Here is a 25283-nt window from a genome sequence, read left to right as displayed (position 1 = left end):
AGCACTAAGAGAACCAGAAATGTTAACCACACAGAGGTGTCTCCTCAGTGGAGGAGATAAAAATCAAATGCCTGCATTCCATCCAGAAAGCTGAGAGGGGAGGTTGTTAACAACCTAGTGACCGTTTTGCTATCTGTCGGGACAGACCTCACCCTAATTCCCCAGAATGATTATCCCAGACTCTTCCCTCCCTAGACCACTACCCATCCTTAGGGGAGATATCACGAGTGTTTTGTGGCCTGCTGACCTCTGTGCTATTGGTCAGAGACCACACTGCATTCTAGGTCTTTTAGCTATGGAACCCACCCTCACAGTCACATGTACTTTGTAAAGGAGTCTCTATGTAGTCACACCATAAGCTTTATTGTGCATCTGGAATTGGACTGATTGTTGCCTGGAAACCTTTTCCAATTTGTACTGTGTTTTAACTGTGCCAACAACAAACCACCTTGTATTAGACTCCCGGAAGTCTGGTCCAGGTGGATGAAGTCGGTCTACACTGGGTTTTCATTCTCATCTCTTCGAATGGTTCACTTCCCGGTATGACACCTGCAGGGGTCCCCTCAGAGAGGGATGGGAGGCAAGAAAGGGGTCGGAGGGAGGAGAGGGTAAATGATGTCACTGTATTTTAAACTTTCTGAAAAGAGGTGGGATGAAGAGATGGCCCAGTGGATGAACTGAATTGTCTGCCAAGCAAACATGAGGATGTAAGTTGCATCCCCAGCACCCACGTAAGACTCCAGCATGGTGGAGTTTCATAACCCCGTGCTGCAGGGGCAGACAACAGACCCCAGAGCTCACTGAGCAGTCTAACCAAACGGGCCAACTCCAGGTTCAGTGAGGCCTTGTCTCAAAAAATAAAGTGGAGCATGATAAAGATACCCAATGAAGGCCAGCCTTCCACATGTATGCACACATATGCACTCGTGCATCTACAAAACATGTGCACACATACAGAAACACACACATACAGAGAATATATGGGAAGATGTGTGTAGACTATGTACAGACACTATGCCATTTAATGTATTAGATTTGAGGCTGGGATACCTCAGTTGGTAGAGAGCTTGCCTTACATTCATAAAATCCAGGATCTAACTCTAGCACTGCATAACACCATGTTTGGTGGCACATGCCTACAATCTTAGTATTCAAGAGGTAGACACAGAGGGACAGAAGTTCAGATTGTTCTTGGCTACACAGAAAGGCCAGTCTGGGATACTTGAGACCCTGTCAAAAAGGGAAAAAAGGAATTGAACATCCATGGTTTGGGGATTATGTACTGGGTCCTAGAGTTCACACCCTCAGCTGAAATCCAAATTCCTGTGGATACCAAGAGACAATGACATTTCAGAAGTCTCCAGGCAACCAGAGTATGGGGGATCTTCCTCCACACCTTTGGACAAGGTCATGAGCTTCAGGATGTTGCCACCATGGCTGCATCAACGTGCCCCATTAGAACATTTCCCCACAGTGAGGACCCAGGTTCCAGGCAGGGCCCTGTCTCCTGCCGGCTGCACAACCTTAGGCCCGGCAGTCAGTGACTTCACCTCTCTGTCCTCAGCTTCCTCATCTGAGGACAGGACTCTGCCCATAGCACTGGGGTCTGCCCAGCCTTCTCAACAGGGGTGTTGTCAGTTTCAGGAACAGGTGTCAACAGCTTTGTGTAAGCTCTCTGGTACAGTGCCCAGCACCACACTCACGGAGTGACAAAGACCGCAAGAACGTTCTAGTCCATCACCAGGAAGCATGTGGGATTTCCTAGTTGTGAACTTGGTAGAGAAATTCTTCACTTCCTCCCCTGGCCTCTGTGACACCCCATGATACCCTCTAGTTGAAACACCTGCATCCACGGGGCAGCAAAGGGGCTTACTTGGCCCTCAGAGCAGTGGAGCCTGTGACCATGTGTCATCCCACTATCCCCATAGCCCAACTGGTCCTGTCCGCCCTCCCCTGCCTTACATCCTGGCGTCCATGCCAGGGCATAAACCCTCAACCCCAGAAAGACTATCCTATTCTCTGTATCTCGTGCTGGGTTCTGAGGTGAAGGGCAGGAAAAGCACTGCCATGATGAACAGGGCAGGCCTCCTTCCAATGGCGAGGGCTGGGAAATGACAGCCGCGCCAGCAAGGCACGGTACTGGAGACACTAGAGAGCAGGAAGGATAAAAATTCTCCCCTTGACAAGGAGGGAAGCCACATGGGATATCCAAGCTTGGGATTGTTTAAAGTTGGCCGTTTTTCTCAAATAAAGGCCAGCGGCAGGCAGTCTAGGCTGAGCAAAAGAGTTGTGAGGGGATCTTTGAAGGGAGAAGGCCCGAGGAATGAGCAGTCCACAGAGAGAAAGGGGTTACAATGTATTTCTGGGGCAGGGGTGAGCCGTGCAGGGGTTTTAATCTGAAAAAGGAAATGCTTGCCTTTGCTTTCGTAAGACGAGAATGAGGAGCACAGAGGATCCTGGGACACTGGTAGTGGCCCCACAATGACTGAGACCCCTTATGTACAAGCTGGTGAAGGCTTTGGGATCCTGATTCCTTCATGGGACTCTCAAACTCCTGTCTGCTGACCATCTGCTGGTCCACCTAGACACGCTAGTTCTTTAGAATGGCACCAAAGGGACCTTCATCAGCGAGGGAAAATCTCCTGGTTGTTCACCGGTGAAACCTGTTGAGTTCCCACTTGGTCAGTCCTAGGTTTGTCCTTTGTATCCAACACCGTGCCCCAGGCTGCCAACTAGACTCCCACTGAGTTTCTGTGTCTGAGAGGGCAGAGTAGATGCCATAACAGGCTGCTCGGTCTTCTGTCAGAGATCAGGCCTCAGTTTCAGTTTCCTGAGACTGAGCAAGCAGTTTCTCAAAGAGCCACGAACAATGGACGATCAATCTCTAATGTCCCCAACAAGGACCAGGGGAACTTCAGGTACCAGGCCTGAGCAAGCTCCTATAATAGCTCAAGGAAATAACCAAATAAGGACAGAGCCTGGGACTTGTAAAAAAATTGAAAAACTGTAGCCCTAGCCAGTCTCTGCTAGCCCTAACCGATCAGGAACATGCTAATATGATTGCCACTTGCTTAAGCCAATCGTAGATAGGGTGACCTAACTGCTTTAGAATTCCTTTAGCTGTGTATAAAAGAGCCTGCAAGCTTCTCTCGGGGTCGCCATTTTGTCTTTGTGTTGGATGTTCAGCCCCAGCATGCTGGTACCTACTCTCGAGATAATAAATGCTCTTGTTGATTGTATGCGTGGATGGTGCTCTTTTGTGGGACTTCTCCAGAACCCTAGCAGTGTCCATTCCTCTTTCTTGCAGACCACTGCAAGTGAATCTAGAATTCCTACCCCTGGGCTCCACAGCCAGACTGCCAACTCAGGCCTCCTCCGTCAACTCCTCCACTTTGACCTGTTGTAGTGTATTTGTTTCACTGTGTGAAGGTGTGTCATTGTGACTGGTTTAATAAGAAGCTGAATAGCCAGCAACTAGGCAGGAGAGAATAGATGGGACTCTGGGGAGGAGAAGGGTGGAGAGACAGCAAGGAGATGATGTGGAGCAAGGAGATGTGGAGCAAGCCGAATGTACAGGATGGGAGAGAGGTAAAAGCCACGAGGCAGAACGTAGATGAATAAAAACAGGTTAATTTAAGTTATAAGAGCTAGTTGGGAACAAGCCTAAGCTAAAAGCCAAGCTTTCATAATTAATAATAAGTCTCCGTGTCATTATTTGGGGGCTGGCAGTTGACAGTAGATTTGCACAGCCTCCTCTGAATGGGCTGGCATCTCCTTGATGACAGACCAAGGCATCCAGAACCCCCATTTCCTCAAGGAGGTGTTTCCAGGCCCAGGAGGCTGAGGCCTTTGCCATGGCTTAGAAGTCATGTTTCTTCTCTTCCCACTACTGAAGCTGCTGGCTGTCACTTCTGCTGATCTGGGCCTCCCTGACTCGGCCAGGGTGGGCCCAGCTGAGCCTTGACTAGGTAAAGCAGGCACAGCAGTGGCTAGGTATCAGCTGATCCAGCTGATAGCCGTGACATGAACTGCCGTGTAGAGGGAACTGTGACCGAGGGCAGCCATAGAGAAGCTGCGCTTGTCGTTAGAGCCGGTGGACTGCCTAGAACCTCAGTGATTCGGCAAAGACTGGACTGTTGCCAGTCTAGAGCCTCACTGCAGAGTATCTTGAGCTCTCTTTAGCCCGCCTAAGTGGCCATTGTTTGTACACCTTTGAATGTGGCCTAACAACCTCGCTAGTGTTAGATAAATCCTTGCAACATACAAACAGACCCCGTAGCTTCCCCCAACTCAAAACTGAAGAATGTCATCAGACAGCATCTGAGGCCTTTCTCGTTTTTACTGTGACTCACCTGTCTCTGCTGTACTCACAAACATACTGGAAAAATCTGATATGACTTTCATTTGTTCTGTTATTATGAGAACTTCACAAAACGACTGCCATGCTGGAATGTCCTATTTAGGGTAACCTAAGTCTGAACTACCAGTTACCATTCTCATTTGGCTCCATGAGGAAAGATGGGGAGAAGGGTGGGGGAGACTGGGCTTCAAATACCAAACCTCAATACAGGAACAGAGCTCAGAGAGGCCAAATGGCCTTTTGGAAGCTTCTGGGCTGTGGGTGGATATCCAAGGGGGTCACTGGGAAGGACAGAGTAGAGCCCCGGCCTCCAAGGGCACACAGGTCAAAGTAGGAACTGGACATTCCATGGGTAGGATGACCAGAGGGAAGTTAATAAGCCGAAACGCGCTGGAAGTGGAAGGGCCTCTGGCAGGGCTACCGTTTGGGGACAAAGTCCAAGTCCGGAGGGCAGGTGACCAAACAAACAGATAGCCAGGGTCCAAGCGATATGGTCTCTGGCGGAGACCATGGTGGCTCCCCAGACACAACCTGGGAAGGTTCCAGAGGCAGGAAGGCCTGAACTACTTTCTTTTTTAATTTAAATTTTTGAGAATTTCATTTGTAAATACTATATGTACATTTCCACTCCTTCCCTACACTGTTTTTTAAATTTTGTATTTAGTGGGAAGGGTGTGCAACTTGCAGGAATAGGGCTCAGTCCTTCAAGATTGAACTCACGTCAACCATCTTTCCAGCCCTGAATTACCTTTTTTTTTTTTTTTTTTTTTTTTTTTTTTTTTTTTTTAGGGAGGCAGGGCTTCCATTCACACTTGTCCTCTAACATTCCAGGCTGTGAATCTCAACCTTTAACATTCCAGAAGGATCTAGACTTTTAAGTCTACATGGCCTCATGAATTTTCAAGAAATGATTGAAGGACATACTCTCTGAATGACAGTTGCTTCATCTAGAATGTACCAGAATCTAGCTGAGTGGTGCTTTTGCAAGTGTCAGAATTTCCTGCACAACTCTCAGGGAAACCCATACTTTTGCAACATTGGCTGTTGGGTCTGGAGAGTCCTCAGCCTATTATCCCCGGCCTTTACCTGTTTCCAGTCCTGAAGATCCTCCCCGGTAACTGACTTGCAGGAACTCTTTGGGACCCTGCTTTCTCACTTGACATTAGTTCATTTGCACACTGTGGCCACACACTCACCACACATTTGGTGATCACATGACGTTTAGTGATGGCCTGGTGTTCCACTGCATACTCTGCTCCACCCTTCACATAATGATCACATGACGTTGAGTGATCGCCCTGGTGTTCCATCGAATACTCTGCTCCACATTTTTAGACGGTGACTATTTCCCTGAGGAAGCCTCACCTTCTGCCCTACAAAGTAAAGTGATTTGTGAACTCTAGTGTCCCCTGGACCCTAATGTACCAAATGTCTAAGATTTTTTGGATGTGGCGTCCTCAGCAGCTGTAACTGCACAGGGGCAATCACTAGAAGGGAAAGAGTCCCACTATCTGAGGAGAAGTCCCCACAAGTGACGGAAGGGCACTTTGCCTTTCTGGTAAGAATATCATGCAAGCCAGCAGGGTGATCCAGACTTCTTTATTCTTCTTTATTCTCGGTGCAGCTTCTGTGTCCCATGGGGAAATGGGGAGCCCTCACACATTCCCTCCTGCTCCTCTCCCTCTCCCCACTTCCTTTCTCCCACAGCAAAACCCCCGCCTTCCAGACTGCCCTGCCCCTCCATGACAAAGCAGTTTTGGAGCTCAACCCCTCAGGAGGCGCAGAGTGCTGAGTCACGGTGGAACAACCACCCTCCACCACAAGGTTTCTCCACCCCCACCTCCTCCTCTGAACCAAGCTAGTATTCCACAGAACAGAGGGGCCTGCCTCTCTTCGGGCCTGTGTTTGCTCTGTGGCTCCTGGCTCTAGGAGGCCACTGTTCAGCTTGTTCTGGGCAGCTAGCCAAACTCCCTCCTCAAAGTCACGAGGAGTAGAGGCAGCATGGGGGTGGGGGAAGCTGAAGCCTAGTCAACAAAGGTCCAAAGACCCGGCCACAGCTGCAGAATCTGGAGGCTCGGATACTGCAGTTCTGGCACCCACTGCTTCCAAAAGGTGGGAACCGGACCCGAGCAAGGGTGCTCACACACTTCCCATTTCCCTTCAAGCCCTCCTCCTCCCTTAGTGACCTTCCACAGAACACCCTGTTGCTGGTCTGCTGTGCTGTTTACTGTAACTACCACTGAAGTACTTAACAAGCACGGAGCCAATACTGATTCACACAACTTACTTGATGTGGCAGGCCAAACTTCCTTTCAGAGTCTAACTTTATACTGCTTCTGTTCACCTGGGAGTCTTAGAGACCCAGCACACCCAGTCCAAAACCAAGCTGACCTTTCCCAACAGCCTTCCCCAAAACTTGTGCTTCTCCTGTGTTTCTCTGGTACCATGCAGGGCTGTGGCAACCCAGCTGGCCAGGCCTGAGAACTGGAGGGCCTGGTACCCACTCCCCACCTCCCAAACCACACAATATCCAATCATTCACCTCATCCTGTCTTCTCCATAATCTCTCTTCTGCTTTCTGTTTCCTACTCTCGTGAAAAACCATGGCAGCTGTCTCCCAACTGGTACCCAGCCCTCTTGTTTGACTGGAATCCAAACTCCACACAAAATGCATTCATTTGTTCAAGAGACAAATATCAAGCACCGAATCACTAGCACCTTGCAAAGGACTGGGTGTGCTAAAAATGCCTTCCTGCCTGGAGCTTTCAATCCACAGTAGTAGGGAAGTCAACCAAACAGTCCGTCTAAAAAGGAATGATTAATACAGATATCGCATAACCTGGTGCAGTGATACAATGGAGTCTGGGCACTAGAGAGGCTGAATTAAAGAGGGCCTCTTGAGCTTAGGCTTTCAAGAGTAGCCTAGACAATACAGTAATAATAAATAATAAAAGTAATAATATTTATTATTATTATTATTATTATTATTATTATTATTATTTTTTTTTTTTTTGGTTTTTTCGAGACAAGGTTTCTCTGTGTAGCTTTGAGCCTTTCCTGGAACTCCCTTTGTAGACCAGGCTGGCCTCGAACTCACAGAGATCTGCCTCTGCCTCCCGAGTGCTGGGATTAAAGGCGTGCGCCATCACCGCCTGGCGAGATCATCTTTAAATAAAAAGAAAGAACGGACTGCAACATGAGTACTTTAGTGGTAGAACACCTGGTTATTCTGCCCCAGGCCCTAGGTTCCATCCCCAAGACAGAAAAAAGCATATATTACACAAGTGTACATAGATGTTTTGGCTCTTGACCTTCATCCTTTCTATAAATACCACCAGCCTAACACACCATTTCTATGTTAACCTCGTTTAAAATATCTTTATCTAAATCCTTTTCATTTTTAAGCATTTCAAACCTGCCAACTTTTGACAGACTCAAAAGAACATTCCCTACTCCAAATTTGGATAATCTTCTTAACAGTTTTCTTAAAATTTTATAGATTTCAACTTTAAGGGTTGTATTTTTAATTCATCTGGAAGGTATTTTTAAATACAGAATGATTCATTTTTTTCCACATGACAACTGTGTCAACATGATTGGTTAAACCCATTCTTCCCTAATTTGAAAGGCATGGCTTTAACTTATATCCAGTTCCCATACACACGTGGGTGGGCATAGTTAGATGTTGATCTCATCTTTCTGTGCCAGTACCATACTTTATTGTAATATAACAAGAGTGTGTGTGTGTGTGTGTGTGTGTGTGTGTGTGTGTGTGTGTGTATCCCAATAGATATCTCAAGCAAAGCTTCCCTGATAGCCTTTGTTTTCCTCAAAGGTTTACCAGCTAGTCCACTGACTCCATATGAATTTCAGAATCATACCCTACCATGGAAACACCGCATTTTTCACACTTCGGACTGTGCTGAATTACAGGTTTAGAGCTGACTATCGTAATATGGAGGTTGACCCTTCAGGAAGATAGCACCTCCTTATCACAGTAACTGCTTTCTTCTGTCTCATGTTGTTGTTAATATTATTACTTGGTGCTTGGAGTATATACTGCTGATGTAAGTGAAAATGTTTGATATCATCTCCCCCCACACCACATCATCATTCATCACATTTCCTGACAGTGGCTAAAAACAAATGGATATGGTATCTCCATGTTGCCTGCAGCGTAAAGTTTAATGACTTTTTATGGCACACCAATCTGACTGTATTCTTTCCAGCACTTTCCAACATGTACTTTGTTTTCCAGGCCAACAAACATACTTTCCTTAAGGTTCCTGGAATAGGTCAAGCATTTCCACACCTGCACATAAGCTATTCCCTCCACTTTTTTGTTTGTTTGTTTGTTTTTGTTTTTTGAGTCAGGGTTTCTATGTTTAATGAGTCAGGGTTTCTCTGTTTAGTTTTGGTGCCTGTCCTGGATCTTGCTCTGTAGACCAGGCTGGCCTAGAACTCACAGAGATTCCCCCTGCCTCTGCCTCCTGAGTGCTGGGGTTAAAGGCGTGCACCACCACCGCCCGGCTCAAATTTATATCAGTATCACTGTCTTAGGGTCTTCTTGAAATTTGACGCTAGGATATTTATTCAGCAGCATACTGTAGCTAGAGTACCACTGAAATCTTGCCTGATTTCAGCAACACACGTTTGTTTCAAAAGAATAAATACTATCAGTAATGCAGTATTTCAGTACACTACTTTAAAAGGGGAGAGGGGGTGTAATCCCAACTCTCTGGAAACTGTGGCAGGAGAATCACGAATCAGCCTGGGTTACATAGTGAGTCCCCGGCCAGTACAGTAACCTTGTTAACATAGTCTCAAAAATGGTAACAACAAAATGTTTGAAAAGTCCGGCTTCCAGCTTTGAGTATCTGGAAAAGCTTCTGCGGGGCTCCCACCTGTGTCAAAAGACTAGACTGAGGGTAGCAGACATAAATGGTAGGGCCTAGCTAGATGCAGTGGCTAACCTCTAGTTCTACTACCTAAGAATTCACACCCATTTTGAAGCCGGGTTACAACTCCAGACACACACAGTTGGCTTGTCCTTCCAAGGTTTCATGCACCTGTCACCCGCCATTCAGCCCCACCAGCTTTTCTCCAAGGACAAACCCAAGGTTACTGAGAAAGATAAAGGAGACCATTTTGAAATAGACACACGCAGGTCGCTTCTCCTTTTCTTTCCTAATTCAGAGACCTCTCTTAATTTTAAGCATCACCAGGGACTTTCTCAGAAACCTAGATCGTTCGGCCCCAGGATTCCCCCATAGAAGGCTGTCCCTGCTCTTAGGAGAAACGCCCGCCCAGCCTTTGTTTTTTCCAACTGTCCAGAGAGCCATGTTTGCTATCAGCAAAAGGCCTTGAGTGATTGAATCAGAATGACGGGGCAGACCCGAACTCCTTCCTCCCCAATAGGCCCCCTACTCCTCTTTTACGCTTCTCTGCATAGACTCTGGAGGAGAGAAAGCTGGTCTTTCCCAGTCCAACTTATAACTCGTTCGCCACCTACAGCACCACGCTTCCATTTTCCTATTTGTAAGACGAAGTCACTGCCTGACGTACGTCACGATTTAACAACACGTACTGAGCTAAGGGATGTCCTATGGGGCTTGAAAATCACCCTCCTCGGCACCCTCTGTCCCCATGGATTCCAAGGACCCAGATGCCACTGCAGTAGGGCTGGAGCCAACTACCGCCCGCCCCGGGGCACAGGAACAGCCTGCTGGTTGCCAGGCACTGCTCTTGGCAGAGAGGATCAGTGCCCATTGCGCAGCCTCACACACATAGATCCTCCCCGCCCGCGCCTGAGGGTCTGGGCAACACGCCCACCGGAAGAGGCGGGTCTCGGCGGCCCGCGACGCTGATTGGCCAGGACGCGCCTGACGCGGGCTCCCGCTATAAGTACTGCTCGCTGGCCGTCTGCGCCAGACGTTCTCGCCCAGAGTCGCCGCGGTTTCCTGCTTCAACAGTGCTTGAACGGAACCCGGCGCTCGACCCTTCCGACCCCAGCCGGCTGCTCCGATCCAGAACCCTTTGCAACTTCGTCGCTTCGCCGCTCCAGCGTCGCCACCGCGCCTCGCCCAGCCGCTGCCATGACCACCGCGTCTCCCTCGCAAGTGCGCCAGAACTACCACCAGGACTCAGAGGCTGCCATCAACCGCCAGATCAACCTGGAACTGTATGCCTCCTACGTCTATCTGTCTATGGTGAGCGCGGCCTGGCCTTTGGCGGGGCGGGAGTCGGGCGCGGCTTCACCCCGGGGCCACTAGGGGAGCAGATGGGGCACGGGTTGGGGCGTGGCCAGCCGCAGGCCTCCCAGCGCCCTTCAGGAAAATGGAGTTTGCTCCGGCTCTCTCCCAGGGCAGCCCTGACGAGGCAAGTCTGAGCTATTAGCCCCTTGGGACTCTTGCATAGACCAGGCGCGTCGTCACACACACCCCTGTTCCTTGAGGTCTTAAGGCTGCACAATTGTCAATCCGTCCAATCAAACCTGCAGTTAGATGCCTTTTTTTTTTTGCCCGCTCCTCTCCGATCACGTGACCTGCAGACTTCTCTGCTTCGGTATGCATCCAGCTCCAATTCCCCTTGAGTATGGCGGGTCTGCTTGGTCATGGTGTCGAATGGCAGCGTTGGGACCCGGTGCAAAGAGGCTTATCTCTTGTGAACTTACCCTGACCCTGTCTTAAGCAGCGGTCTCCACCTCTCTGCTCTGCTTATCACAGAGCCTCACTTGTATTGAAACATTATCTCTAGAAATCTTCCCTTCTGCAGGCTCAGCATCACCCGACCGTGCCCCTTCAAGGCATCCAGAGTACTGTGTCGGTTTTTGCATTAGAGAGTTGTGGCTTACTAGTAGAAGCAATAGATAGTTGTTGGATAAAGCCCACCATCAGTTGCTGGGCAAGGAAGTTTTCCGTGCACTAATCTGTTTCTGAAAAAACAGGTTTGGGGCAGTGTAGAGAGAATCACCCTTTGATTGCCTTGTGTTTATGCAAATTACCCAAAAATAAGTGTGTTCCAAATAGATTTGAGACAGGTCTATGTTAGCTGTTTTTTTTTTTTTTTTTTACGTGATTTGTGAAGGAGGAGAAAAATGGCTTCCCAGTGCAGGGTACTTTAGCACTCTCCTCAGACAAGTAGATTTAATTTAAGCCTTGGCTTAAATTTTTTTACCCGACAGGCGGTAGTGGCGCAAGCCTTTAATCTCATCGCCCGGGAGGCAGAGGCAGGTGCAGGCGGATCTCTGAGTTCGAGGCCAACCTGGTCTACAGAGTGAGATTCAGTACAGGAACCAAAACTACACAGAGAAACCCTGTCTGGGGGGGCGGGATTTTTTTTTCCTCTGCACTAATACAGAACCATAGGACATTTGCTGAAGCCAAGTCCCAAAGTCCTCCCCTGCTCCCCTCCTCCCCTCCTCCCCTCCTCCCTGTACTTTCAGAAAGGCCGAGGGGGGTTGCAAATAGCCCTGCCTCGCTGCGGGAACCCCACAACACATACTCTTTCTACTCTCAGTCTTGCTACTTCGACCGGGATGATGTCGCTCTGAGGAACTTTGCCAAATACTTTCTCCACCAATCTCACGAGGAGAGGGAGCATGCTGAGAAACTGATGAAGCTACAGAACCAACGAGGTGGCCGAATCTTCCTGCAGGATATCAAGGTGAGCAGAAGATCTAGGGGTGCCTCACATGAGCAGTTAACCCTTACTCAGAAAATGAGGCGACGCTGGGCTTTTGCCCTTGTCCCTTTTTTAGCTCTATACTGATACCAGAGTTGGCACCCAGCAGTGAGCAAGCATGTTCCGGGGACACCTTGTCAGAGGAAACTTGGGGCAGAGAATGGTGGTTCGGTGTGAGGCGTTTACTGCGGGTGGATTGGTAGAGACTGCAGATGAATTGACCGAATGTTCTATTCAGAAACCAGACCGGGATGACTGGGAGAACGGACTGAATGCGATGGAGTGCGCACTGCACTTGGAGAAGAGTGTGAATCAGTCACTCCTGGAACTGCACAAACTGGCTACTGACAAGAATGACCCCCACGTGAGTGTGGGAAACACGGGGCATGAATGGAGGGAGTCATTGCCACGGGGCTTGGGAGAGCTGGCCAATAACCTTCTCCTGTGTCCTCTTTCCTAGTTGTGTGACTTCATTGAGACCCATTACCTGAACGAGCAGGTGAAATCCATCAAGGAACTGGGTGACCACGTGACCAACCTCCGCAAGATGGGAGCCCCTGAAGCCGGCCTGGCGGAATATCTCTTTGACAAGCACACCCTGGGACACAGTGATGACAGCTGAGCTGACTTCCCCAAAGCCACCAGTGACTTCACTGGTCACTGAGGCCGTGCATGCATGTCGGGCTGCCTGTATCTTTTCTAAAAGTCGCACCAAAACATCCGCTTAAGTTCTTTAATTTGTACCATTTCTTCAAATAAAGAATTTTGGTACCCAGCTGTGCGGTCTTTGAGATTGAAGGTGTGTCAGCTTCCAGCTGTGTCGCTGTTGGTGTCACTGTTACTCTAATGACACCGAAACAACTAAAAAGAACACTTGTCTTTATTAAGCTCCTTAGTTTGGGAAAGACCGTAAGACACAGGTGTGTCAGACAGGACTCAGCACCCCTGGTTCTGAATTACTTGCCAGACTGTCATGGGAACATACTCTTGGGTGTCTCACACAGCTGTGTGCCTCTGACTGGGTCAGTGTCCTGCTGGCATTCCTGCAGGTGAGGACCAGGCCATGAAGCATCAGTCTTAGGAAACAGGTTAGGTGCCAGCTTCATCCCTGTGGAAGATTTGAGAAAGTTCCCAGCATGAGTTGGGAAGGTGCTTGATTTATGAGGACAAAGGTTGAAACTGGTCTTAAACATACCCAGGTGATCTATAAAAGTTAATGTCCAGCCCCAGAAGCAAGATAGGAATTGTTGTTGCCCTTTTTTTTTATTTCCATTTACAAAAAAAGGGGGATGTTCTGATCACAAATGAACCCAAGAATGGAGAAGTGTGGAAGTTAGGACTCCCCATGTGATCAGTGTGCGGATGGAATGTTTCTAACTGGGCAAAAGTGTCCAAGAAATGTAAAAGAGAAATAACTAGCTTTTAGGCTTTTTTGGGAAGTATTAAATAAGGCCCCAAAGTCCCAAATCCCAGGAGACCTTATGGCCAGTGCCTTGAAAAGAAGTATAAGTGCTTGGGTATGGGCTGTAGGCAAGTGTTGGCCATCCAGCTGATAGAGCAGTAAGGCTGGTCCTTGGGCTACAGCCTAGCTAGAGTCTCAGGTCTGTCTCAAGGCTCTGTGGTACCATCCATCCCTGCAAAAACTAAACAGTGTGGCCAACTGCCCCCTTCCCCAAGATAGCGCTCCCTTCAGCATTCTGTTAGTGCAGTTTTACTTTTCTGGAAGTGTTTCTGCTGATGTCAAGCTCTTAGGTGAAGTGGGCAAAAGGCCTCCCATCACATGGTTCTTGCCAAGGTGGCTGTTAATAACACCCCCTAGTGTAGGGACATAAGTTCCCCCACCCCTCAGCAATAATGGAATCTTGGGAAACTGGGGTCACAGGCATGGGGGATACAGCTCCTGGTTCAGGTGGACAGACCTGTTTTCCAAGGTGGCATGGGGCTCTACATGCTCCTTCCGTGTAGTGTGTGTGTTGGTTGGCCCCTGGTCCAAATGGTGTTTTCTAGTACGTCCTGTGGGGCTCTCCTTCGGAATGTTCAAGTTAAACTCCACAGTTTTCCTCTTTGTTTGGTGCTCTCGGGAATGCCCATCACCTAGGAGCAATTCAAACGTGTTCTTGGTGGGGCTGGAGGGATAGCTCAGCAGTCAAGAGCACTTCCTGCTCTTCCAGAGGACCTGCATCCGGCAGCTCACAGCTGCCTATAGCTCCAGCTCCAGCAGATCAAACACCCTCTTCTGGCCTCAGGGTTACCAGCACATGTGGCATATACTCAAAGACTTACACAACGTATATTAAGTAAAAATAAACCTATAAAACAAAGTGTTCTTGGTCTCAGAAGTCATGGGTGTTAGGTTTTTGTTTTTAGTGTCTATACCTGTGACTAAGTAAGGCTTGGAGGCCGCTGACTGCTCAGGAGGGAAGACCATGGGAGTATGGCTGAGTGGTGTCTGGGGGGCACTGTGGTAGCCTGGCCTTTCAAACAGTGGAGTGGCCCTGAAGGTATCCAGACCCTTAAGTTTCCAGGCATTATCTTCCTGCTTGGCCTTATGGCCCTCGAGGTAGGGGTCCTTCTTGGACAATAGTTTGGTCTTTGAATCTGTCCTGGGAGGATGGTGATCAGTGGACTGCAGCCCTAAGAAGCGTCCAATGATGCCGCCAGGGTTCTCCTCATCTTCATCATCCTCATTTGACTGAAACTCCATGTCTTCTTTGTCCAGGCTGGAAGGAAAAGGGATGCACAGGACTGAGTGGGTGTGTTGTGGGAATTTGGCCATTTGGTCTAATGACCAATGAAATGGAGCAGGTTGGCCCGATGGGTGTGGTCTTCTCTAAGGCTACCTGAAGCTTTAAGAATGAGGGAGAGGGTCGTGGGGCCCCTTGGATGGTGGAAGGCCTCCTGACGCCACAGCTCAGTGACCTAGTCTGGACCTTTCCCTATCCCTCCCTGGTGGATGAAGAGGCAGCGATGCCGTTTCATTCTGTATTCAAGAATATGTTACATCCATTTCATCCTTTAATAAATAAGGCCTGATCCAAGACTTCTGTGGACTGCTACTTTATGGGTGGACCAAGAAAAGATGGGAGCAAGTGCCTGCCCAGGACCAAGGCTGCACAGCCTTCTCAGTGCCTCAGCTGTCAGCTCCCCTGGTGGATTCTGCACTTTCCAGGGAGTCCCTCAAGGCCCAGCTCACCTTAGGCTCCTTCTGGTTCACTGGCAACATCCAACTCCCCAGCCTAACATTACAGATTTGGGGTGTGTTGGGGGTGTGTGTGTCCATATGTGAATGAGTGTACTTGTGTCTGCCTGTGTGAAGACCAGAAGACAATCCGCTTGCATCCTCAGGAAAGCAATCCACCTTCTTTGGGACCAAATCTCCCATTAGCCTCAAGCTCACAGTTAGGCTAGCCTATCTGGCCAACAGTCTGGATGGGTCTTCTGTCTCTGCCTCTGCACTGGGATAACTAGTACATGCCACCATGCCTGTCACTGGGACACGTGTTCTGGAGATCAAACAGTAATTCCCTGAACCCCACCGGCTCCTTTCCGTCAGCCACCCTGTTCAAGCATCTTTCTCCAGGCAATCGGAACATCTATCTGCTCCTGGGGAAGCAGCTCAGATAAGCCCCAGCAGTGTCTAGGCAAACTGCAAATTTGCTTCCTGGTGGGGAGCAACATCTAACAAAAGGTGTTTGGCTTCCTGGCAGCAGACTTTCTGAGGCTCCAGGACCTTTAATCTATAAGAAAAAGCCCTGGCCCTCATCCAAAGTCTCCCTGGCTTTAAGACCTAAGTGCAGGCCAGAAAGAGGTCACCTCTTAACCAAAGGCAACCTCTGTTACATTGCGTCCTGCCCAGTCCTTGACCATGGGTTGGAGCCTGCTCAGCTCACTAGCTTGCACAGTCCCTGGAGGCAGGGCTTATGTATTATTACCCTTACCCTCTGGTACCCACCCCAGGTTCAGTGCTGGTGTACAGAAGAAACAGGTTCAAAACATCTTCCAAAATGTTCCTAGTTAATTCTAATTTCAGTTCAATGGACTGGGTCATAACCGAACAGAGAGGACAGGATAGTACAGTGTGCAAGCAGCACATCAGATACTCCAGAGCCTTCTCAGCTATCACGGAGAGGACTGTGTGGGATGGCCCTTTTGGCCCACTGTATCTAGGAGGAATTCAGATGAAACGGGATTGTACAGAGGAGAGAGCGCCCACTGTGGGTGGAAGGAAGCCTTTTCTCTGCAGGACAGTCTATTCAGGAGACCCTGTCTCCTACAACATAGTCCACTAGCTAGCCCTTACTGGGCATGCCTCCTGTAATAGCAACAGCTGTTCCAAGTTGCTAGGGAAGACTTACACTTGAGGTTTTTCTCAGCCAGGTCTCTGGCACTGCCTACCTGATGTTGAAGGTGGAGCCCAAGAAGGAAGGTCGACGATACTGGACAGAAGCAGCTGTGTAGGGTGGCTGAGGCTCTGCCTCATTCCAGTACATATCACGCTCCATGGGAGGCAAATCCTGGTGCATCTCATCCACAGACAACAGGGATACCTGGTTGCCAAGGACAGAGGTGGGTATCCAATAGAATGAGTAGCCCAGACAGGAACATGAGCTTGCCTGATGCCTTAGGAATCATCAGTTTGCTCTCTCCGGGCCTCAGTTTCCCCACCTGTGGTACTGAAGAGACTGATGCTTACTTGCAGCCTCCGAAGCTGAGATGTGAATCCTGGGAGTGAATGATTGACTGAGAAAAGGGCTGATGTTTGAGAAGGGGAAGACAATTTACTGCAGGGTCCCCCTGGAAAAACGCTGAGTCCCCTCTTTGGATCCAGTTTGAGAAGGGTCCATGACACAGCCCCCGCCCCCACCCCCCCCATACCTGCAGGTTTCTGTCAATGATCCAGTTGGTCTCAAAATCATCGTCATCCTCTCCGAAGGGGTTGATGAGCTGCTCTGCCACCTTTGGGGATGGGGGCGGGGAGGGGGTGAGGCTCTGAGAACCTTGACACTCTGGTTTCCATCCTAAGCCTTGGGTCCTGCCATAGCCACTCCCTCATAATGCCTTTCCTGCCTAACAACTGTCTTCAAGGCCACAGTATTGGGCCCCAGTACCCTCCCCATGGGGCTTCCATGTTCTTGGTCTCTACTCTGAAGACCACAGCTGTCCCTTCCTGTGTCACTCAGCCAAACCACCACCTTGATCTCACCCATGTAACTAGCTCACCTCAAGATGCATTGCTTTTTGGTACACTTATTTATCTTCCAATATGCACGTATTTGTTGTTTTATGGTATTAGAGATAAATGCTGAGGCTGTGTTGAATTACAGTGGCCAGGAGGGGAGTTTCCTGGACACTAATATCTAAAATACTAAAGCAAGGGCTGGAGAGATGGCTCAGCAGTTAAGAGCACTGGCTGCTCTTCCAGAGAACCTGAGTTCAATTCCCAGCAACCACGTAGGAGCTCACAACCATCTGTAACTCCAGTTCCAGGAGCTCCAGTGACCTCTTTGGGGCACTGAATGTGGACAGTACACTTACATACATGCAGGCAAAACACTCATATGGATAAAATGAAAATTAAAAAAATAAAAAAAATACTAAAGCAAAGCTCCACAGGGGTGATGATTGTTCTGTGGGTCCAGGGGACATCCTGAAAGCTAGTGAGGCACCTCAGGTAATTTTAAGCATAAAGGTAGTATAAACTAGTTAAGTCTTTAGAAAACAAAGGTAACTGGGGGAAGTATATTGAGACTAGAATCTCTCTCTCTCTCTCTCCCTCCCTCTGTGTGTGTGTGTGGTGTGTGTGTGTGTGTGTGTGTGTGTGTGTGTGTGTGTGTGCGCACACGTGTGTGTGCACACACGCGCGCACGTGTGTTGGACAAAATAGTTTCTGTGTATTTGCTCACGCATGTGTGATATGCGTGACCTTCTTTTTTAGCTGCTTTGTCTTCCTCTCAGGTGGCTGCTGGCCATGACCCCTCTGGCCATGCCGATGGAACAGGGCAGGGCGGTATCCAGTGAGGCCTACCTTCAGCCAGCCCATGTAAAATAGGAATTGTAGGATTGTGAAGACAGGCACGACGAGGTCCATCTCGTGGCCTGGGTAGTTCTTGGCTGGGTTCAAAAACTGCCGCCCCACCAAGCATGCGAGGAAAAAGCTGTACACTGCCACTGTCACCACCTGGAAGGAGAGGAGCCACAGGGGGCAGAAAAGGGCTAAGCAGAGACCCTAGAGTTGGAAGCTTTGAGTCCAAAGCCTTGCTCTGACCTCCACACTCACGTGACTGGGTTTCTGGTTTTTTTGTTTGTTTGTTTGTTTTTTTTTTGTGTGTGTGTGTGTGTGTTTTGTTTGCTTTTATTTTTTGAGGCAGGGTCTCATGTAGCCCAGGCTGGCATGACACTCACTATATAGCCAAGAATGACCTTGAACCTCTGATCCTCTGGTCACCAGATCCCTAGTGCTGGAAATACAGGTGTGTGCCACTATGTCCAGTTTCATGAGATGCCGAAGATCAAACCCAGGGAGGGATTAATGCATGTGGCAACACTACCCAATGAGCTTACCCACTCCATTTGCCCCCTCTTTTTTGTTTGTTTGTTTTTCGAGACAGGGTTTCTCTAGGTAGTTTTGGTGCCTGTCCTGGATCTCGCTCTGTAGACCAGGCTGGCCTCGAACTTACAGAGATCCGCCTGGCTCTGCCTCCCAAGTGCCGGGATTAAAGGCGTGCGCCACCACTGCCCGGCCCATTTGCCCCCTCTTAAGACCAGGATGGTCATACCCCCTCTGCTGGGCTGGACCCGACAGGGGCACAGGTGTTGACCTCAGTGCTAGGAAGAGCTTTCCAAGTCCAGACCTAACTCCCAGGACGAGAGCTGTGCTCAGTCCCTAGGGAAGTGTGCTTTCTGGATCTTCCGAGCCACCGATTTCCCACAAGGACAGCCTCACCAGTCTCGTCTTTACCTGTGTGTACACCAGTGGGATGCTGATCCAGTCGTAGGCATACAGATGTCCACACTGAGTGCGCAAGGTGCACATCTCCTGGAGGGTGGGGGAGAAGGAGCAGGTGCTGGCCACCACCTGCTTCCCCCGAATCTCCCGCAGCTCTTCCCCAGATATAATGCAATGGCGTTCATGGAATGGCCTTGACTGTGTGGTCATAGGCAGCTCACTAGACCTCTCTGTGCCCTAGTAGCTTCATCTAGCAAAAAGTAGCCAGGACTTCACAGTCTCACTCAGAGAGGGGACAGAGGGGAGATTTGGAGAGGGGCCACCTTGTGCTGTGGAATCTTGTTCGAAAATATCATACACCACCAGGACAGGCTGTGGGCAGAGCCTCCAGCCTTTTCTTTAAAGGAAGCCACAACACGTCCCACTGCATCCCATCTGTGGGCTCACGTTTATCATGCTCTGGAGCAAGACAGTGTCCCGGATTCGACCTCCAACATAGGCCTTCATTGACAGGTTGGCAAACCACACCCAGGGCACCCAGAATGAGTTGTGTGGTAGGCCCAACTTCTGCAAATGCTTATATTCCTCATTGGTCATAAAGCCTGCAGGGCAGAGTGGACAAGGAATCGGGTAATCCTGCAAAAGAAGCAGCCTGCACCGGGAAACGCAGCCAGCCTGTCTGAGCACTTAGGGACTTCTGGGCTCTTTTATCATTTATTTCGGCACATAAAATTACCGAGCCCCAGTTAGGCGCTGTTCTGGACCACATGGGACAGGAGGTGGGAGTGCAGAGGGCTTTGTAAGTATTAGCTAGAGTCAGGCCCCGAAAAAAGTCAAGGGAAAGCTAGGGACCCCTGTCAAGCCATCAAGTCGGGAAACCGGAGTTCAGGACAGGCAGAGAGGAAGGAGGTAGATCCGAATTCCATCAGTCCCCAAGCCCCAACTTTTTCCCTTCTCCCTGAAAGGTTCTTGACCTTTCTCAAATCCCTACCTTTTTCGTTTATTCCGGCCTCGCCCCACTTCTAGCACTGATTCTGGCCTGCCCAATTCTGTCCCAATTCTGACCCCATCAGTCCTGCCCCACCTCACCCTCTTCAAGTCCGGAGGACTCTGGCTCCACCCAGCGTCAGCTCCGGTCACTCCGGGTCTCAGGCCCCGCCTCGGGTCAGCTCCGGCCCTGCGGCCCCGCCCACTCCAGATACTGCCTACCTGCTCGCACCAAGTGCAGAAGAGTGGGAAAGCGCTTGAAGACCGCGGTGCTGACGCTGCGCAGGATAAGCACTTGGCCCAGGATGGCATAGCGGATGAGTGTGCGCCGCAGCAGCCGACCTTGCTCGTCCTTGCCCTCCACGAAGCCTGACACCTGGCTCATAAGGCGGTCCGGCCAAGGCAAGCTCTCGTACTGGTTCCACCAGCGGGTCACCACCAACGTCACATAGAAACCTGGGCAGGAGGGATGAGGGACGAGGGGCGAGGGGCCGGGCTGTGGCCAGAGACCAGCGCCGGGTGAAGCGCCGGTTTCTCCGACTTCCTGACACATGTGGGCCCAGCCTCAACGTTTTTAGAAGGCCACTGGCCCGCCTTACCCCACTCCCCGCCTCTGGTGGAGGTCCGCCCGTGTGTGTCTGGAGCTAGGGGGCGACCACTGGACCCCAACAGCCGCAAGGGGGCGCTCACCCAGAACAAAGGATATAGGGATGAGCTGAATGTAGCTGTCGCAGTACAGAGCCAGCTTCTCAAACAACAGCTGCTGTTCATTCGAGAGAGCCATTCTGGGAGTGGGTGAGGCATTGAGAGGAAGTGTCTAAGAATGTGTCCCTACTCCCGGCCCGGGGGAAGAGCGGGGCTATCTGGGTGATGTCCTTTCAACTGATCTGGCTCAGGGTCCCCCTCTGGCTGAGGTGGGTTCTCGGAATGGGTTACTTCCAGCATTTTGAATGTGTGTATGTGTGTGTGGGGGGGGTGAGTGGGTGGGTGGGTGGGTGGGTGGTGGTGGTGGTGGTGGTGGTGGTGGTTGGTGTGTTGCCACATTGGTAATGGAACCCAGCCCTCGCCTATGTTAGGAAAACACTCCAGCACTGAGATATATTATATACCCAAGTGCTTTACTGACCCTTTTAAACAAGCCCAGGGACAGTTGTTTAAAAGTGGTTGAGGGGGGCTAGAATGATAGCTTAGTGGTTAAGAACACTTGTTGCCCTTGCAGAAGAACCAGATTTAGTTCCCAGCACCCACATGGCAGCTTAGAACTATTTATAACTCCAGTTCCAAGGAGATCTGATGCCCTCTTCTGGCCTCCTTGAGCAATGCACACACATGGTGCACATACATGCATACATACAGGTAAAGCACTCATACACATAAAAATAAATAAATATTAAAAAATACGTAAAAGCAGGTAGAAACAAAGTGTTTGGTATTTTTAAAAAGTATAAGGTAGAAGACTTGATAGCTCAGCTGGTATAGTGCTTGCCTAGCACAAGTAAGTTCATAGGTTCAATCTTGGCACCATACATGGGATTGAACCCAGCCATGGTGTCACACACCACAAAAAAAAAAAAAAAAAAAAAAAAAAAAAGTGGAGAGGGATGGCCAGGCTGAGCATTGAGTTTTAGGGCAATGAAGTGACTCTTGATGATATTCTAGTGGTACATACATGTCATGTAAGATACATCTGTCCAAACCCATAGGATGCAGGCACCATGAATGAACCCTAGTGAAAACTATGGACTTCTAGCAACACAAGGTAAGTTCACTGACTGCAGCAAATGTACCAGTGCGCAACTGTGCTTTGCTAAAGCAGAGGGTGGAATGGGCACAGAAGAGAAATCTCTGTATTGTCTACTTAATTTTCCTACAAACAAAATGCTTTTAAAAATAACTTTTAGAGTTCACTTTCTGTTGCTTGCGCAAGATGTAGACCTCTCAACTCTTTCTCCAGCAGCACGTCTGTCTGCACACATACCATCATGTCCCACCATGATAATGGACTGAACCTCTAAACTGTAAGCCACCAATTAAATGTTTTCCTTTATAAGAAAAACTAAACAAACAAACTTTTAGCCAGGCTTTAATCCCAGCATTCAGGAGGCAGAGGCAGGTAGATCTCTGTGAGTTCAAGGCCAGCCTGGTCTATATAGAGAGTTGCAGGACAGCCAGGGCTAAGTTAGAGAGACCTTGTCTCAAAAATAAATTATAAATCAAGTAAGTTCTAACTTGGTATGGTGGCTCCTGTCTGTGATCCTAGCACTTGGGAGGCAGAGGGCAAGTGAAGCACCCCACTGCAAGTTTGAGGTGACCTTGTCTACATAAGGGTTCTAGGATAGTCAGGGCTATATAGCAAGACCTTATCTCAAAGAATTAATTAACTGGGGCCGAAGAAATGGCTCCCTGGTTGAGAGAACTTGTTGCTCCTGCAGAGGACCTGAGTTTGGTTCCCAGCACCCGCATGGCAACTCACAGTTATCTGTAACTCCAGGTCCAGAGGATTCAATGTCCTCTTCTGACCTCCACAAGCACCAGGCACATACATGGTGCACAGACATAAATGAAGGCAAAACACTCATACATGTGAAATAAAATTTAAAAAATCTAAAAAAATTAAAGACAATTAATTAAAATTCTAATTTTTAAAGTACCAAATAACAGTGTACTGTTATTAGAACAAACTTCAAGTATTTGATATTTTTCAATACATAGTAGACATGATTGCTTTTAAATTTTTTATTTATGTATTTATGTATTTTATTTATTTTTTTGGTTTTTCGAGACAGGGTTTCTGTGTGTAGCTTTGCACCTTTCCTGGAACTCACTTTGTAGACCAGGCTGGCCTTGAACTCACAGAGATCTGCCTGGCTCTGCCTCCCGAGTGCTGGGATTAAAGGCGTGCGCCACCACCGCCCGGCGTATTTATTTCTTATATGTGTGTGAGAGAGAGATCAGGTTTTGTGTGTGTGTGTGTGTGTGTGTGTGTGTGTTGGGGATCGAGCCCAAATGACACACATACCAGGCAAATATTTCTCTGAGCTACATGCCCAACTCTGGGTCTTTTTTTTTTTTTTTTTTTTTTTTGGTTTTTCGAGACAGGGTTTCTCTGTAGTTTTGCGCCTTTCCTGGAACTCACTTTGTAGACCAGGCTGGCCTCGAACTCACAGAGATCCGCCTGGCTCTGCCTCCCGAGTGCTGGGATTAAAGGCGTGCGCCACCACCGCCCGGCGTATTTATTTCTTATATGTGTGTGAGAGAGAGATCAGGTTTTGTGTGTGTGTGTGTGTGTGTGTGTGTGTGTGTTGGGGATCGAGCCCAAATGACACACATACCAGGCAAATATTTCTCTGAGCTACATGCCCAACTCTGGGTCTTTTTTTTTTTTCTCCCTAGCCTCACTCTAGTGGCCAGGGCCTGCCCAAGAGTTCAGCTCAGTCTTAGAAGCTAGCTGGAACATTGGACCCACTCCTCCCCAACTCCTTGATGCTCTCATCCCATTTCCACTCCACCTGCAGGCCTGGAGACCCTGCCTCAATGAGCTCTAGACCCCACCCCCAGATGCTCCGCCCCTTCTTCCCAAATCTCTTACCTATAGACTCCACGGATGGCGTAGTAGAGGAACATGAAGATGAGGAATTCCCCACACAGCAGCTTGTAGATGCTGCCACGCCAGCACAGGAGCAGGCAGGAGAAGGAACCGAGACGGGCATTGGCTACTTTGTTTGTGTAGGTGACAGTCATGTCTTGGCACTGTGCAGCAGTAGGTGGGCTCGGGTCCTGGTCAGCAGGCAGAGGGTGACGTGGAGAGGGGAAGGAAAGAATCAAAGACTAAGTTCTGGTCTGGGACAGACTCATAGGAGTTTAGTGCTGCCCTAGCCGGGGCCTCCATTTTTCTAGCCTGGGACACAGAAGGATTGGGTAGGAACACAAGAAGACATTGGGCAGGTCTGGGAATTGCCATGTGCCCTTGGTTTTGTATAATGATGAAGGCGGCTGCAGGGCAGCAGCAACATTCACACAGAGCTCAGGGTCTCAGAGCCAGGAGGCGTGAGTTCTCAGCCCAGTTCCCCAGCTTCCTCAACTACACTGGAGTGAGCAGCTCAGAGACTCAGGCTAGCCCTGTTCACGGCCATGGCCCCATCCCCAGCACTTAGCCTGGCAGGAGGGAACGCCCTACTAATGGTGACTGAATGGCCACCCCAGGGCCTTTCCACCTACTGATGTAGCCACCTCAGGGGAAGGATGCTTTTCCTGAGGTAACCCCATGGCTCACTTCCATTTTAGAACATCTCCTAGGAAAAATGTCCCCAGCCATCCTACTGGAAATAATGCCTCGGTTGTCACCAGTGGTGCCTTCCCAGTGTGCTCGATCCTTCTACATGGTGTATGTCGTCGCTACGTGGAGTCATATGACACAAGATACTCCTGCCTGCTGTTCGTTCTCTCTCCCACTGGAAACTCTTAGTGTGTTCTTGGAGCAGATGCTCAATACAAACTGATTAAAGCCATGACTGACTACCCCCTTTCCACCATCCAGAGTCCACCTCCCCCACATGGGCTGCCAGTATGTGCCCATCACACCTCCGAATACACAAGAGCAGTCATCCACCCCTAAAGGCCCGCAAAGCCCCGGCGCTGTCCACCTGGGGCAACCCCTACTCACAGGTAGGGTTCCGGCAGTTCAGGCAACCTCATAAAAGTTCTGGTCACTGGGTTGCTGGGACTCTCTGAGACCCTGGGGCGAGTACCCCTGTCCATACTTGGCGGCTGGCACTGCCCACCTACGTATGTGCTGAGTTGTCACCTGACTTTCTAAGCCAAAGCTTCCACAAAGGAGTCCTTGTCTCGGCCCCTCTTGTAATCTGCTCAAGAGCAGCAACCAGCACCGCCCGGGCAATGTTCCTCTAATTCCTTCCTGGGGATGTTGAGCTAAGAACAGGACTGGAACTGGGGTTCACACTCCCTCTTCCATGGCTCTAAACTTTAGAATAGAGAAATCTGTGCTGCCACCACTGTGTCCCCACTCAAGTTGGGGGCAGGATTGAGCCTCATCTAAGGTACCAGGACCCCAGGAAAAGGAGTCTTGTCCAGGCCTCTGGGAGCCCCTCCAGAAAGAACTATAGCCCACTGCTATACGTCACTGGCTTCTAGTGACCTATTGCTAGCCCTCACTGGGCCTCAGCATCCTTGTCTCGGAAGGTTATGTTGCTTTGGAATTTCATCAGCATAGTAAGTAACAGCAATCTGCATATATACTGGTGAGAAGCCCTGATTGGCTGCTGGTGACATCATAGGTTGTGGTGGCTG

General features: G+C 49.4%; 2 protein-coding genes across 6 annotated transcripts; one reads left to right on the top strand and one right to left on the bottom strand.

Moving 5' to 3' along the window:
- Positions 1-10227: 10227 nt before the first annotated feature.
- Fth1 (ferritin heavy chain 1) lies at positions 10228-12841 on the top strand (the record flags this gene model as incomplete). Its single annotated transcript, XM_052760099.1, has 4 exons — positions 10228-10569; positions 11879-12025; positions 12282-12407; positions 12504-12841. Coding segments are annotated over 4 exons (777 nt in total), but the record flags the coding sequence as incomplete, so codon positions are not given.
- A 64-nt stretch (positions 12842-12905) lies between these two features.
- Best1 (bestrophin 1) lies at positions 12906-25051 on the bottom strand. Of its 5 annotated transcripts, XM_052761016.1 has the most exons (11): positions 24640-25051; positions 23566-23753; positions 20667-20761; positions 20199-20432; positions 19437-19591; positions 19002-19079; positions 18069-18221; positions 16919-16999; positions 16439-16590; positions 14386-14763; positions 13288-14175 (listed from the first exon to the last, which is right to left on the bottom strand). In XM_052761016.1, exons 2-11 carry the CDS (start codon positions 23715-23717, stop codon positions 13920-13922), a joined length of 1734 nt encoding a protein of 577 aa, XP_052616976.1. In that variant the 5' UTR covers positions 23718-23753; positions 24640-25051; the 3' UTR covers positions 13288-13919. The 5 variants fall into 5 exon arrangements, with proteins under 5 accessions (XP_052616973.1, XP_052616976.1, XP_052616972.1 ...); XM_052761013.1 differs by lacking the exons at positions 23566-23753; positions 24640-25051 and adding an exon at positions 12906-13151 and having other exon boundaries at positions 13963-14137; positions 14420-14763; positions 20576-20906; XM_052761012.1 differs by lacking the exons at positions 23566-23753; positions 24640-25051 and having other exon boundaries at positions 13288-14137; positions 14420-14763; positions 20576-20907.
- Positions 25052-25283: the final 232 nt, after the last annotated feature.

The sequence above is a fragment of the Peromyscus californicus genome, unplaced genomic scaffold (genome assembly GCF_007827085.1).
Source record: "Peromyscus californicus insignis strain IS unplaced genomic scaffold, ASM782708v3 Scaffold_4__1_contigs__length_199733344, whole genome shotgun sequence".
NCBI lineage: Eukaryota > Metazoa > Chordata > Mammalia > Rodentia > Cricetidae > Peromyscus > Peromyscus californicus.
This window is presented reverse-complemented; position numbering and strand designations above follow the sequence as displayed.

Bases quoted from the DNA above. Each gene is read 5' to 3' on its own strand.
- Best1 (XM_052761016.1), bottom strand. From the start codon at position 23,717: ATGACTGTCACCTACACAAACAAAGTAGCCAATGCCCGTCTCGGTTCC. The intron at 14,764-16,438 runs GTAGGCAGTGCC...TTTTCCTTCCAG, and splicing joins GGCTCCACCTTCAACATCAG to CCTGGACAAAGAAGACATGG. The intron at 14,176-14,385 runs GACTTCTGAGAC...GCTGAGCTATCC, and splicing joins AACAAAAACCTAACACCCAT to CTCCAGCCCCACCAAGAACA.